The sequence below is a fragment of the Vidua chalybeata genome, chromosome 5, assembly GCF_026979565.1.
Source record: "Vidua chalybeata isolate OUT-0048 chromosome 5, bVidCha1 merged haplotype, whole genome shotgun sequence".
Lineage (NCBI taxonomy): Eukaryota > Metazoa > Chordata > Aves > Passeriformes > Viduidae > Vidua > Vidua chalybeata.
Window position 1 is genome coordinate 28,088,861 of NC_071534.1, and position 13,615 is coordinate 28,102,475.

The 13,615-nt window shown below is 37.4% G+C and overlaps 1 protein-coding gene across 5 annotated transcripts in view; it reads left to right on the top strand.

Annotated features, from left to right (window-relative positions):
• BRAF (B-Raf proto-oncogene, serine/threonine kinase) overlaps positions 1-13,615 on the top strand; it is an 82,339-nt gene that overhangs the window by 52,361 nt on the left and 16,363 nt on the right. For all 5 annotated transcript variants that reach the window (XM_053943321.1, XM_053943324.1, XM_053943323.1 and 2 more), the window contains 8 exons: positions 1,496-1,532; positions 5,733-5,869; positions 6,553-6,670; positions 7,368-7,452; positions 8,882-9,058; positions 10,198-10,244; positions 10,832-10,950; positions 11,698-11,829. In XM_053943321.1, coding sequence (XP_053799296.1) covers positions 1,496-1,532; positions 5,733-5,869; positions 6,553-6,670; positions 7,368-7,452; positions 8,882-9,058; positions 10,198-10,244; positions 10,832-10,950; positions 11,698-11,829 — 852 coding nt within the window. The remainder of the gene's footprint in view (positions 1-1,495; positions 1,533-5,732; positions 5,870-6,552; positions 6,671-7,367; positions 7,453-8,881; positions 9,059-10,197; positions 10,245-10,831; positions 10,951-11,697; positions 11,830-13,615) is intronic.

Consider the following 13,615-nt stretch of genomic DNA (forward strand, 5'->3'; position numbering starts at 1 on the left):
ACAATGTACACTGTGTTTCTAAGATAATCCTCAGTGGTCTGCCAGAATCTTCAAAGATTATTCATTTTTCATTTTTAATAGATTCTTTATTGCTGTTAAGGGCTGTAAGAACACAAATAATCCATTCTCTGAAAGCAGAACTGCCAAGCAGTTCTGTCCTTTTCATTTTCAAAGAAACACTCTGCCCCAAACAACTGCTTTTTTTTTTCTGCCATTAGTCTCAAGGCTAATGCTGTTAGCTGTAGCCAGTAACCACTCTTGCAAACCATTCTGTGTTAAACACATTGTTATGCAAGATAGACTTTTTAGTATTTGTATTCCATGTAATAATTTTGGCATTGAAGAAAACTAAAAAATTAAGCTAAGTTCACATATTCTGATAGTTCTTTAAGAGTTTAAGAGCCCAGTTTATGTTGTTCTGAGCATTCCTTTGGAGTGTTCAGAAACTGCAACATTCAGGTTTTTTCCACAATTTTGAAATCTCTGGATGGTGAAATGTAACTAATAATAACGGTTGTGAAATGTAACTAATAATAACGGACAGTTAGGACCTTTCAAGATGTTGCCTTTTGCTAACTTTGCTAACATACACAGTTCGTATTTTATCCTTAAATCTGCTCTCTAGGAATTAGTCATTTGTTGGGTGAGCAGTCTTGAAATCCACCTGGACACTGAGGCACAAAATCAGTTTTGCATGTGAGCTGACGGAAAGGTGAAATGTTAATTTTAAGAGTGTGGCTATGTAGGCATTTGCATGTGGTATATGGCAGTCGTGCAGCTAAGGCATAGCCAGAGCTTTTGCCAAAGCACAGGTGTGTAAGGGAACAAATATAATTATGGAACAAGGGAATAAATAGTGTAATCCAAAAAAGGCTTTATTATAAAAATGGACATATAGAAGCAAACTGCTAGAATTTTCTCCTTCTGTTTACAGAATCCTTAGCGTAGTTTGCTTTTAGTCTGGGCATGTTGCAAAAGATAGTTTCAGCTCACAGAGGATTGCAGGTGAAGAAAGCCTTTTGCAGTTAGTCATTTCTGAGAAGAACAGTGTGCCTGGCTATGCAAAACGTGTGTTTTTACAAGAAAAATCAAAGCAGGATTCATTTGACTGATGTACCTCAGTACAGAAAATTGATGTCTGAGGTTCTGATATGACAATTCAAACCATTTCTGCTACTGTTACAGGAACATTTTACTGAATATTTCTTCCTATGTTTTGACCAGCTATGTTTTTAAGTCAATATTTTCTTGTCAGCATCTCTTTTGGGGGGTGTACATTTCACTTTACTGCAGAGACATGCTGTTTTAAAGCAACTTAATTTTGAGAAGTATAGTAGTTCTTTGAGTCATTGCTATTAGTAAGTCAGGGTAGAAAACCACTTTTATTTCATGGGCAACATATGACACTATGAATTCACAAACTTATCGGTCTCAATTGATGCTAGAATGTAAATGTTAATACCTAAATTAAACACAGCTTTTTAATTTTTTATAGGACTTGATTAGAGATCAGAGTTTACGAGGAGAGGGAGGTAAGTAGCATGTAAACTAACTACTGTGTTACTTTTAATTACATAACTGTTTTGTCCCTTCCAATTACCCTACTTTCTCCTACAAAACACAGCCACAATGCAAAATATGACTAGAACAAAAAAGTGAATTTACATTTGCTTGTCCATGAACTTAGTATTTGTTTCACAAAGATTTGAGTCATTTGCTGGTCATTCTGGGAGTGGGGGAGACAGAAGGAGAAAAAGTTTTGAAGTAGTATCTAGTTTTAGTTTTAAAATTACTTTTTTACTCTTTCTCTCACCCCCCCCACACACACACTTATTCACTCACATGGTTGCACACAGACACACTTCAACTTCCAAAGGTCTTTATGCCTGTTGTTACCTTTTCACACATGGAAACAACAGGGGTTTTCAATGAAAACCATTGTGGTAGATGGGCCTTCCATAGGAACTGCTGCATCCTAAAGCAGCTTGAAATACTCCGGTTCTTCTCCCCCTCTACCCCTGCTGAAGTTGCTGCTTTGCTGTACTGCATGCCTGTGCTACTCTTGGAAGCAGATTATTAGGATCTTACACCAAAGCCAGGTCTTTTTATGTTTCCTTCAGTAACTCACTGCCCTAATTCACAATTAAGTCAGAACTAGTATCAGAAGGTTTATTTTTCTTCACGTGTTGTGCACGGGCCTCTTAAGTAATTTCTCCCACTGGTTGTCAAGGTCCTGAAGAGGGCTTCTGATGTGCTGTGTTTATTCCTATGAATATAAGAATAAAACAGAAATATTGAAAATAGAGAAATACTAAGTAGGGCAGGCATATGACAGTTTTTCCAACTCCAAATCAGTAACACAGTTATCTCCTACTGATTATAACTTGCTTCAGCCATAAGTATGGGTCTTAATTACCATAGTGCACCCTTTCCTGATCTCAAAGGTTTTGTACTCTGGACTTCTACTCACTTTGTTTCTCCCATGCAAATCTGGTATTTGGTAGGATGTGTTGTGTTTGATGGAGCTGTCTTTAATAATGCCAGCAATAGGCACTTCAAAGAAAAAAATTTCCTTTAACCCTGCAAGCTACTAATTGGAAATTGCCATTTAAGCTATTTTTGTATGTGTTGATAGGTGTGGCTCTCCAGAGTTTTGCCCATTTTGTCCAACATTTAAATGTTGTGCGATCTTGTTGGTTTTAACTTTTGATCATAAACTGTCTGCTTGGCATCTGAAAACAATTGGCTATTTCCAGTCCTGAAACGGTGTTCTTGGGAATTGACTTTTTTTCCTTCAAAGTACAGAAGAAATCTATGATTAGGAGTCAAAGCATCCTAGTTATTTCCCATGACTTCTTTCATTTCTTCTATGTGTCTGTCTTTCTGTCTCTGCCTGCCCGTCTCTTTCTCTCTAACAGCCCCTTTGAACCAGCTGATGCGCTGTCTTCGGAAATACCAATCCCGGACTCCCAGTCCCCTCCTTCATTCTGTCCCCAGTGAAATAGTGTTTGATTTTGAGCCTGGCCCAGTGTTCAGAGGTAGTTGGGCTCTTCTTTCTTGTTTTCACCCAAACAAAATAAGTAAAACTACAGATGCTGTTTGTGCCTCACCCTCACACCGTGTGTATGTAAGTGTGTGAGTTTATCAAAACACCTCTGTTTTTTGCTTGGCCTGGCTGGAATGCTTTGAATGTGCTTTTCACACATACTCACTTTCACCTTTACACACTTGAAAATTATTATAAATGAAGTCTGACTTAAATCTTCAAAAGCAAGGAATTTCATAGTTGAGGTTTTTCCTTAACATGGACCTTAACATAATCTTTCTAAACAAAGGGCTTTGAATTGCATTGCAGTGATTTTAAATATAAAATTATGTCCTTAACTTAGAATTTCCTTGACTGTTCAGTTTAAGTCAGTTCAGTGCTATAACAGTCTTCTATATTTAATATTTGATGTTTTGAAAAGTGATGTAGGAAATCAAATGCGAATTACAGACATTTCCATTGATACCTTGTTAGGTCTTAAGCTTGTCAAGTAATGTGCCATGTCAGCTTTCAACAAATACTTCATTCTGACAGTGTGCTAGTGACACCACATCGGGGCTCTAGATGGTTTTAGTAGTTTTTATTTAGTTAGTAAATTTGACTGAAACAGTATTTCTGTCTTGTACTATGTAAAATAAGACACTTAGATTTTCATGTCATTGGCCATGGGGGTAATTCAGGCCTTGAGCTGTCAATGGATCTGTTGTATTGCACAAAATCCCAAAAAAAACTCTGTGGGATTTCTTATGTCGGAGAAACCAACTATTGAGTAATAGCATGAAATGTTCGTACTTGTGTCTCTACATAATACGTGTAGAAATGGTTAGTTCAGTGCATGTAGTGTGGTTTTCAAATGCTACCATCTTGGCTGTTTCAAAGACTCTTGTTTCAGAATATATCAAGAGCAGTTCACCTTTTGAACTTGTCAAGGTCTTCTAGAAGTTTTTGTAAGAAGACAGGTGTTCCCAACAAGCAAACTGGCTGCAGAATGAAATATGTTATGTACTGCTTCAGAGTCCAAGCTATTGACTTAAATCCAGCATTATCTGAAGTATTCTACTCTAATAACTTGAAAACAGGCCATCTGGTATTATTATGAACAGATTAACTACAGTATTCTGCCATGTGCTAGAACATGAAACTACAATGAAATGCCATGTGCATTTTTGGTGAAGGGTGAACATTGTGCTAGTGTTCCCATATTGCAGTATTAAAATTTAAATAGGACATTTTAGTTATCTCAAAGAAAATGCATCCCAGATCTTTGCTATTGCAGAGGAAATCTGTAGCCCAGTGAACCTTTGGAAAATTGCTCATGTTCTGGGAACATCATACATTTAATTCCATGTATGTTTGACTTCAGATGAATCATATAGTAAATAAATGACAGTGTAGTGGCCCTAACATGAACACAAGTCCATCCTTCAGGTCACTGGCTTCCAGCTGCTTATAAATGTAGTTAGGATGCCCAATATACGTCATTATTGTTGTTTTATTATGTGGGACAGTTTACAGATGCTGTGTCCCATTTTGTTTCTGTTGGTATGTAATTTTGTGCATCCACTTCCAAGTGTATAGATTTTAGCATAGTGAGTCCAGTGATGGATATATATAGTCTGATAAATTATCATGCACTGAGTGACTGAACTTAAGCAGCAGTTTAAAAAGTCACTAAGTCCATTTTTGAAGTCTAGTTGCCATTAGGAGATACTTTTTGCTAAAGAGAGGAGCTTCTAAGAGAATATGAGGAGTATTGTCTTCTACCACTTCCCAGAGTACTGATGTGAGAGAAGGCAGTGGAATGTTAGAGGTCTTGTTCAATGACATACATTGTTTAGCAAAGCAGCATGAATTTAATTAACAGTTGACCCTATTTTATGTCCTTTGCATTGGAAGGATCAGCATAACCTTGTTAGGAATAACTGTGATGTATTTTGAAAAGCAGTGTCTAGGTGAAGTGCTCTATTTGAAAAGGGCCACTGGGTCTCTGAAACAGCTCTCTTAGTAACATTTTCCTGCATAGATTTGTTTAGATAACCTACAGCCTACAGTCATACTGTTCTTTTTGTGTTTCCTAGAATATGCTTCAAATAGCCAACTTAAGTACTTGTTCTTTTTTAATACTTTCTGAAGTCTAATATTTGTTTTTAAATAATAGTTCTCTGCTAACAGATAGCTTTAAAACAGCCAAATGATTTTCAGGTGGCACTTGGAGACTCAACCAGAAAACATTTCAATTATTTGCATTTAGTCTATTTTGATTCCAAAGTACAATAGTTCAGCTATTTGTTTGATTCCTAAAATCTTAGCTACAAGAAATATCACAGGTAGATGCTGTGAACTAAAATGCTATTGTTCTTCTCAAAGAAATTGATGGAATTTTAAAAATACATTTTAAAGTATTTTTTTCTTACTTAAAAAGACATTGTCCCTTTGTTAATTCATGAACAAGAGACTGGAGACTATCTATACAGGGATGTTTGCTATAGATTTGTCTCTTCCTGAAATCTGAGATATGAGCACTAATCTAATATTAGGACAATATTCCTGTATATGTTGTTCTCTCTTAACACTCACATTGATGTTTAGAGATACTGCATCTTAAACACAATTCTTGCACCTAATATCAATACATTCTTGTAAGGTGGATTCTTACAGATAAAACTATGCTATTTCTGAAATTCAGGCTCAGCTGCAGGCTTGTCTGCAACACCTCCTGCTTCTTTGCCTGGGTCACTAACCAATGTGAAAGCATTACAGAAATCACCAGGACCCCAACGGGAAAGGAAATCGTCCTCATCCTCAGAAGACAGAAATCGAATGGTAAGGGAAAGATCAGCTGTTTTCTTTTGTAGAAATATTACACAACCATATTCCTCTTTCATCCAAGTTTTATAAATTATTTTGAAGATGAATATGGCAGTGATCAAGGAAACCGGTAAATAATAGAGTGGGATAACCCACTTTAAACCCATAAATAATTGTGGGACTGATACATAAAGAATTTAAATAATTGACTAAACTTACTTTTACTGGTGTGCCTCATTTGTAATGCCACTTTCCCTTCATGTAAGAGCTTAACTTTTCCCACCATGATTCATAAACTTTGAAAGTAACAAATGTATGTAACAAATTTTTATGTAACAATACATGAAAACATAAACACATCCACTTTTAAAAAAATTCACTATTTAGTATTACGATTAACAATTTTAAATCAAATACTACTTTCTTTTTGGTAAGCATTTCTTAATACTTTCTGGTTTTAACACTGCCAGAAAGCTGTTGCAAATATTTCATGCCACGTAATAATTTGGCATACCTGTGTCCTGAGGTTTTGTGTAGGGCTAACTTGAGAAGTCACAAGACAACATCTGAAAAATAACATATTTTTAGGACATTAATAATGGGAAATGCTGGTGAGTAATTTTTAACAAAGGAGCTGTTTTCAGAGACATTAATGCACTTGTTTTCTTCCTTTTTATTGTTTTTGCACATATATAAAGAAAACTCTTGGTCGACGGGATTCAAGTGATGATTGGGAGATACCAGATGGACAGATCACAGTTGGACAAAGGATAGGATCTGGATCATTTGGAACAGTCTACAAAGGAAAGTGGCATGGTATGTGGCCATGACAGCAAACAGCTGTTCTTGAGGAGGTCACAGTGCCTGCCAGGGCACATCCAGCTGGACAGCAGCTTCCCAGAAACATGCCTGGGATTCTGGTGGGCACCAGGCTGAATAGCAGCCAGCAGTGTGCCCATGCCACAAAGAGGGAGGATGGGCTCCAGGGCTGCACTAGGCATTGCCAGCAGGTTAAGGGAGGCAATCCTTCTCCTTAGCACGCCACACCTGGAATGCTGGGCCCAGTTCTGGGCTCCTCAGAACAGAGATGTGACATAATGGGGAGAGCGCTGTGAAGGGCAGTAAATATGATTTTTAAATTAATAAGTAGTGTGCTAAATAGCTAGTGTAAGAACTTCATATTGCTTAGAAACTCAAATCTTACATGTTCTTCTGAACTGAGAAATTATTAGGGTAAAGGTGAAACATTAGAAAGGCAGAAGTATGCATCTTGATGAATGAGGATTTCAAATGTGTATTTTTAATAGCTTTGGCCTGGCTATGATTTCTCAGAGTAAAGTAAGAATAGTATTTCTACATTTTACTGAATATTGACTTACTTTAAAATTGTAGTGATTTATTTAATTTAAGCTAAAAAAACAATGTATCCCAAAATTTCTGATGCTCTGAATAGCATTTTCTCAAGAGAGGAATATGTATCAATGGCACTTACTAAAACTTGCTGTTTTAAAAGGTGATGTGGCAGTGAAAATGTTGAATGTTACAGCACCCACACCTCAACAGTTACAGGCTTTCAAAAATGAAGTAGGAGTGCTCAGGTAAGATGATTTTTTTGGCATGAAAAAAATGTGTGTAGATTTGTGCTTCATTAATCACTGAATTTTTAGATATCCATTGGAACACATTGATCTCACTCCTACGTGATGTTACTTCAGGCAGAAAAAATAGCCTTTTAAAAATATTTCTTTGTACCCATTGTATGTGTTTGTCTGCACACCTATGTTGTTAATACATATATGTCCAAACACTCAGAACTAGTTTTTGCTAATGTACTACCCCCAGGGCACCGTCAATCCTAAGAGTGAGCTGTAGGCCTTTCTTTCCTCTCATTCACATTTTGAAATTGAAGGAGAACATGACTAGTGGTTGGTTTTTCAGCTACAGTCCTGCCCATATTATCTGTTGTTTAATAGCTTCTGTTCAGTAACATCGATTTCTCTGAGGTTTTTTTTTTTAAATGTAGTTCTTATAAAGTCACTTCATTATTTCCTTTTCTCATGTCTAGTGCTTCTACAATCTCCAAGGAGGTATTTGGTTTGGGTTCAGCTCTTAAAAGAAGATCCATCAGTCTGATATTATAGAATATATATTGTGAAGAAACATTACATCAAAGTACAGTCTGGAGCAGTGTTGAGGATAATTGTGTTTTAAAAAACAAAATAGCAAGAAGGTTTTTGTCCCTGGAAACCTGATGGCTTGAGCTGGGCACCTATGCTGCAGTAATATCCCAAATAATCTACATGGTGAAAGGGAATGGTCAGCCTTTTACCCTAGGAAAATGTTACTTCCAAAAACTCTAAGCTCATAGTTGTGGAAGTAGAGGCTTTCTGGGGTGTGCTACTTTGGGTGTCTCTTCATTTTCTTTACAGAATTGTGAGAGAACTGAATGAAATCAAATATCTTACTCCAGCTTTCTGCTGGTTGTCCCTTAGATGGAGCCCAGCCTGTTTGTTTGTTTCAGAACATACACAGTCACTTGTTCTATCCTTTGACCCAGCCAAGGCATATTTAGCTATAGTTGTACTTTCTTCATTATGATTCATCATTACTTAGCTTTGTGGTAGGATTTGCAAGAAACTGCTTACTTTTTGTTTCTTCAGCAGTTACTCTCAGCATCACTTGACAAATTCTTGAACCTGAAAAAGGCACAGTCACATAGCATAGAACTGTCCTAGTCCACACTGCTGCAAGGACAAAGGCTCACATGCTGGGATCCCATGTTAATTTTTTAATTTAAGAAAACATAAGAACGCTGACATTTTTCAGTTACCCCAGAGTAGTTATGCCATGTTAGTATGATAAGAAAGGCTAACTTCAGGAATAGTTCATTAAATTAGTCTAGCAAGAGGTTGAAATTGACCCAACACGTTCTGTTTGGAAATATATATGTAGACTGTGATAGATCTGCCTGGGTTTTCCTGATTTCCTGATCCAATTTCCTCCTGATTCTTATTCTTTTGTAAACAGGAAAACACGACATGTGAATATCCTGCTTTTCATGGGTTATTCAACAAAACCCCAGTTAGCTATTGTTACACAGTGGTGTGAAGGGTCCAGTTTGTATCACCATCTACACATCATTGAGACCAAATTTGAAATGATCAAGCTAATTGATATTGCACGACAGACTGCACAAGGCATGGAGTAAGTATTGAATTACTTGTCTGCAAATGAGCACTGGGGCAATGTTTACTTATCCCCTTCACACTCTGGCTGACATTGGAAAATAAGGCCAGCTCTCTGCTCACTTTGCTGAGCCCAAGGTCCTGTCTCAATCATCAAAGCATTTGGTGAAAGTATCAGAGCTCTCTGAATAACAGGTTTTAACATCTGAAGAGAACGTCCCTATTTTGTTCTAAGGATTGTAGATAATCCTTATTCCCATTGAGGGCCATTGAGTTAGAATTTACCAAACTAGCCAAATACTGTGTGTCAAAATCAGAACACTGCTGTAAGACCAGAGAAATCACACTTCAGGTGAAAAACCACTGTGATGATTGCAGTTCATTGTGCCATTTTTCTACTCAGTATTTCATTACATTTTCAGTCAAGAGGATGGAGGTGTTTGCAGCAACCAGCCTTAGCCTTCTGTTAGCCTGTGCATCTCCCCAGGCTCCATCTGTAGGTAGGGGAGATGCAGAAGCTGTTTTGTGAACACGATTCAAAGCAGAGACACAAACTGGGGCTTTTCCAGCAGTTTTGTGCCAATCTCATTGACTAAACAAAGAGCCATGGGAGACTAATTCAGGCTGTATCTGCTGTGGGGCAAGTGCTTTCCTCTGTGTTCCCTGCCATCTGTTTATCCAGGCTGCAATCAGGGGATGTTTTTTCCACTCAAAAAACAGTCAGTGTACCCGAGTACACATTGAGACTGGGAAGCACATTTAGCTCTTGCAATTTAGAAACACCTTATGTAAAGCTGTGACTAGCTCACAGAGTCTTGACAATCCCCATTAAGGCTGGGAAGCAGAAGTTTCAGCACAGAATTGCATGAAAAGAATCAGTGAAGTTCTTTTTACTGTGAATATTGGGTTAGAATTGAAAAGCAGAAGTTGGAGCATAATTATTATTGTAGCATCAGATTTGAGCTGGAAGTCTAAGCTTTATTTTATTTTTTCCTGTGAATGTTGCAGAAACTGTCATGGGTAACTGAAGTTTTACTGCCTGCATAAATGTGCAGTTTGAATGTCAACACAATTTATGTTTCAGTAGTACAGTGAATTTTGAATCATTGATTGGTGAAGTATTATCTAACCCACCTAATCTGTGATATTCCTTTTCAGTTATTTGCATGCCAAGTCAATCATCCACAGAGACCTCAAGAGTAATAGTATCCTTTCCCAGAGATATAATTTTGGAAAGTGAAAGCATTCCTGGTTTTTGTTTTTTGTTTTTTTTTTCTGCCAGAAATTAGCTTACTGGTGTGAAAAGCTGTTCATGTGTGAATATTTGCCAAATAGAGGTTTCACTAAGAAGGTGATTTAAAAGTGAAAAAAGTGAATTATTTTTCACTAATAACAAAAATAGGAGATGCTTACCGTGTCTTTTGATTTGATTGCAATAACATAGGGAGTTTTAGTTGGTATCACAAATATTTTTTTGCATCCTTTGGTTTCTTCATGTAATAAAAGATTATGTGAGTTGGCTCATGGAACATTTTCAGCTTTTCTCATACTTGGCACTTTGAAAGCCACCTGGCCATGGTCTGTTCAGCACTGGCCCGGTCGTTACTTACATAACCCTTACATACCATAATTCACCATGCTGGCTGCTTAAAACCTGCATGATGTGGAAACCTTCAGTGATGCCAAATGGTTAAAACTGTCACGTTCATGTTGCAAATTTGTAGCTGTTCATTGTTCTTTTAGGACAGGGCCAGCACTGCTTGTCTGTTTTCCCTTAACATTCCTCCCTTAGATATTTTTCTTCATGAAGACCTTACAGTAAAAATAGGTGATTTTGGTCTAGCTACAGTGAAATCACGATGGAGTGGATCCCAACAGTTTGAACAGTTGTCTGGTTCCATTCTATGGATGGTAAGCAAGGGGGAAGTGGTGAGCTTGTTTCAACAAATTTATTTACCTCTGGCCAAACTTCCTGCTCCTATCCCTCTGGCACACTGACATATAAAAGCTGGCTAAAGCTGGAAAAGACAAACAGTAATACGAAGTAGTAAATAAGTGTTTTTCAATTCTTCTTTAAGCATGTGTTTTCCAGTAGTCAGCAGAAAAACTTTAGTATCTCCATCTTTTATTCTGAGGTTTATACTGAAATGAAAATAGTGGCTAAGGAAAATGAGTATCATTAATCTAGAGTTGAGGAGAAGGTGAGAAAAGCCTTGCAAAACATCCTGCAAAAGAGTAGAGGAACTAGCTCAGCAAAAAGTAAGATGCTCTTAAATTTTAAGGATTCAAGAAGAGTTGCTTCATACTGCAATCTCCTATGCAGCTCCACTTCCTCTTTTTCTCCCTGGAAAAACTTAAAGCTCTGTTAGCTGGCATTATTTTCAGTGTCCTTAGAATTCTAGTTTCCAAATACATTCTCAGCCTGGCCAAGGTAATTTTGCTCTGTCATAGAGGAATAAAAGGGATAACCAAGCTTAAAAGAAGCAATGAATTTTGAGATTTACGTCAGCATCCACTTTATATTAGGACCCAGTAACACCTGAAGGCAAGAGTGGGCCTTGCACCTGTACCCTGGACAAGTCCATGTTTTGTTCCTGGTAGGTGAGGTGCAGCACAATGGAGAGAAATAAAAACTAACTATTGCCTTTTCTGATACAGGCACCAGAAGTTATTAGGATGCAGGATAAAAACCCATATAGTTTTCAGTCGGATGTGTATGCATTTGGGATTGTTCTCTATGAATTGATGACTGGACAGTTGCCATACTCCAACATCAACAACAGGGACCAGGTAAGGGGAGGCACTGACTTCAGTCGAGTGTGGTCTGAAACAGAGATTGATTTAGCTTTGGGTGGTAAACTTTCTGATGTTTTGTGTGTTTGATGTTTCTGATTCTCATGCTGTGAGATGATATTTTTGCATTTTCTAGATCTGCCTCAGCCACATAGCAACAATTTACTTAACTCTCTTGAGGTATTTTTTGTGTTCTTTTTATTTTAAGTATAGATTTTCAGCTTCTGGACTGGTTGCCAGGATACTTATTAGGGAGAGAGCAGATTACTTAATAGTAATCTAGTTTAGAATAGTTCTGCAGAGGCAAAATGATCCGCCATATGTGTGTTCAGTTATTCTTCTCATTCCCCCCACCTCTCCACTTGCATTGAATAATAAATAGTGCAGCTACAGGACTGCTACAGAAGAGCAGTCGTCTCACCAAGTGTTTTATATTCATTTGAACTTTGAGAGAGCATGCACCATCTAACTGAATTGCAGGATATCAGCATTTCTCAAATCCTGCTTGTTGGACAATATAACTTCCCAGAGTCTGAGGATCCTGTAAGAAGATTACTTAATTGTGAACAAATATTCCTTAAGTCCTAATGATCCCATGCGCCATAATACATCTCCACGGGATAGGCACGTTTGGGAAGGCGTACCTGATTCATTATTTCTGTCTAACCTGAAAATAGCATCTGTGCATCAAGATCTTTGGTGTAAACTATTCTGTGTCTGAGCAGTGATATATTTGCTTCTTCTGTGTCCTCATCCCTTGTTTTTTCACTGTCAGTACTTGAGAATTGAAACCATAGCAACGTTCAGCTGTGAATGCCATTTTATAAAGCTGCTTCCCTATCTGCCAGAACACTTCATCCCAATTCATCAAATTTGCAGTGACTCCTTTTTAGATTGTTTTTTCTTTTTTATAATTTTGGTTTTGCCTTTTGGAAGAAGTCTGGATTTCTGGCCAGATGGATCCAGCCTTCTAAAAACAGTATTTGGCCTTGTTTAGCTTTTACCTTTTGAGATCTGAAAGATAAACGCAGTGATGTGGGTCCTTACAATGAAGTGCTGAAACAAATTTTAAAATGCAAGTGAACCCAACATATGGGATCTAATGTCTTGAGTTCTGTCACTCCTTGTCTATTACATGAAAAGTTGTAAATATTCCTCACTCTCTGGTGCATCTACATCAGCTACTATGACACAACCAAGATTTTTAGTGAGCAAAGTGTCATTCTTGTTATACCTCAGAGTGTTTCTCTCACTTCAACAGATTTTTCTAGACTGTTCTTGTAGTGATACTCTCTTTTCTCTAGTCTAAAATAAAAGATTAGCCCCTATATTATTTGTAAAGGAACTATTTGAAACATAAAGAGTAATGAATTTTGAATAATTTGAACTTGTGCCATTATTTAGAAAATGCCAACTGCTAGATAATGGTAAGTCTGATTGCAGCAGAGGTAAGGGATGCGGTACACAAATCTCTACTATAAAATCCTGCTCAGCACATGGGGATTTCTGAAGGAACCATATGGGAGTTTTCTGTTCCTCCTTGATGCCAACACAGACGTGACTGAAGCAGAGTTAAAAAAGGACTACGATTGTGTTAGTATAAATAACATATATAGAATGCTTGAGATGTGAGGGTTTTCTGTTGCGGTTTTTTTTTCCCAATGTCAAGATATTAAATAGTTAGACTTCATTGGAGAGAAGGCGTGATAAACCTGCTGGGTTGTCCGAGTTCTCAGAAAAGGCAGTGATTACTGCTGCAGCACGAATGGATCTTTGATTAGCT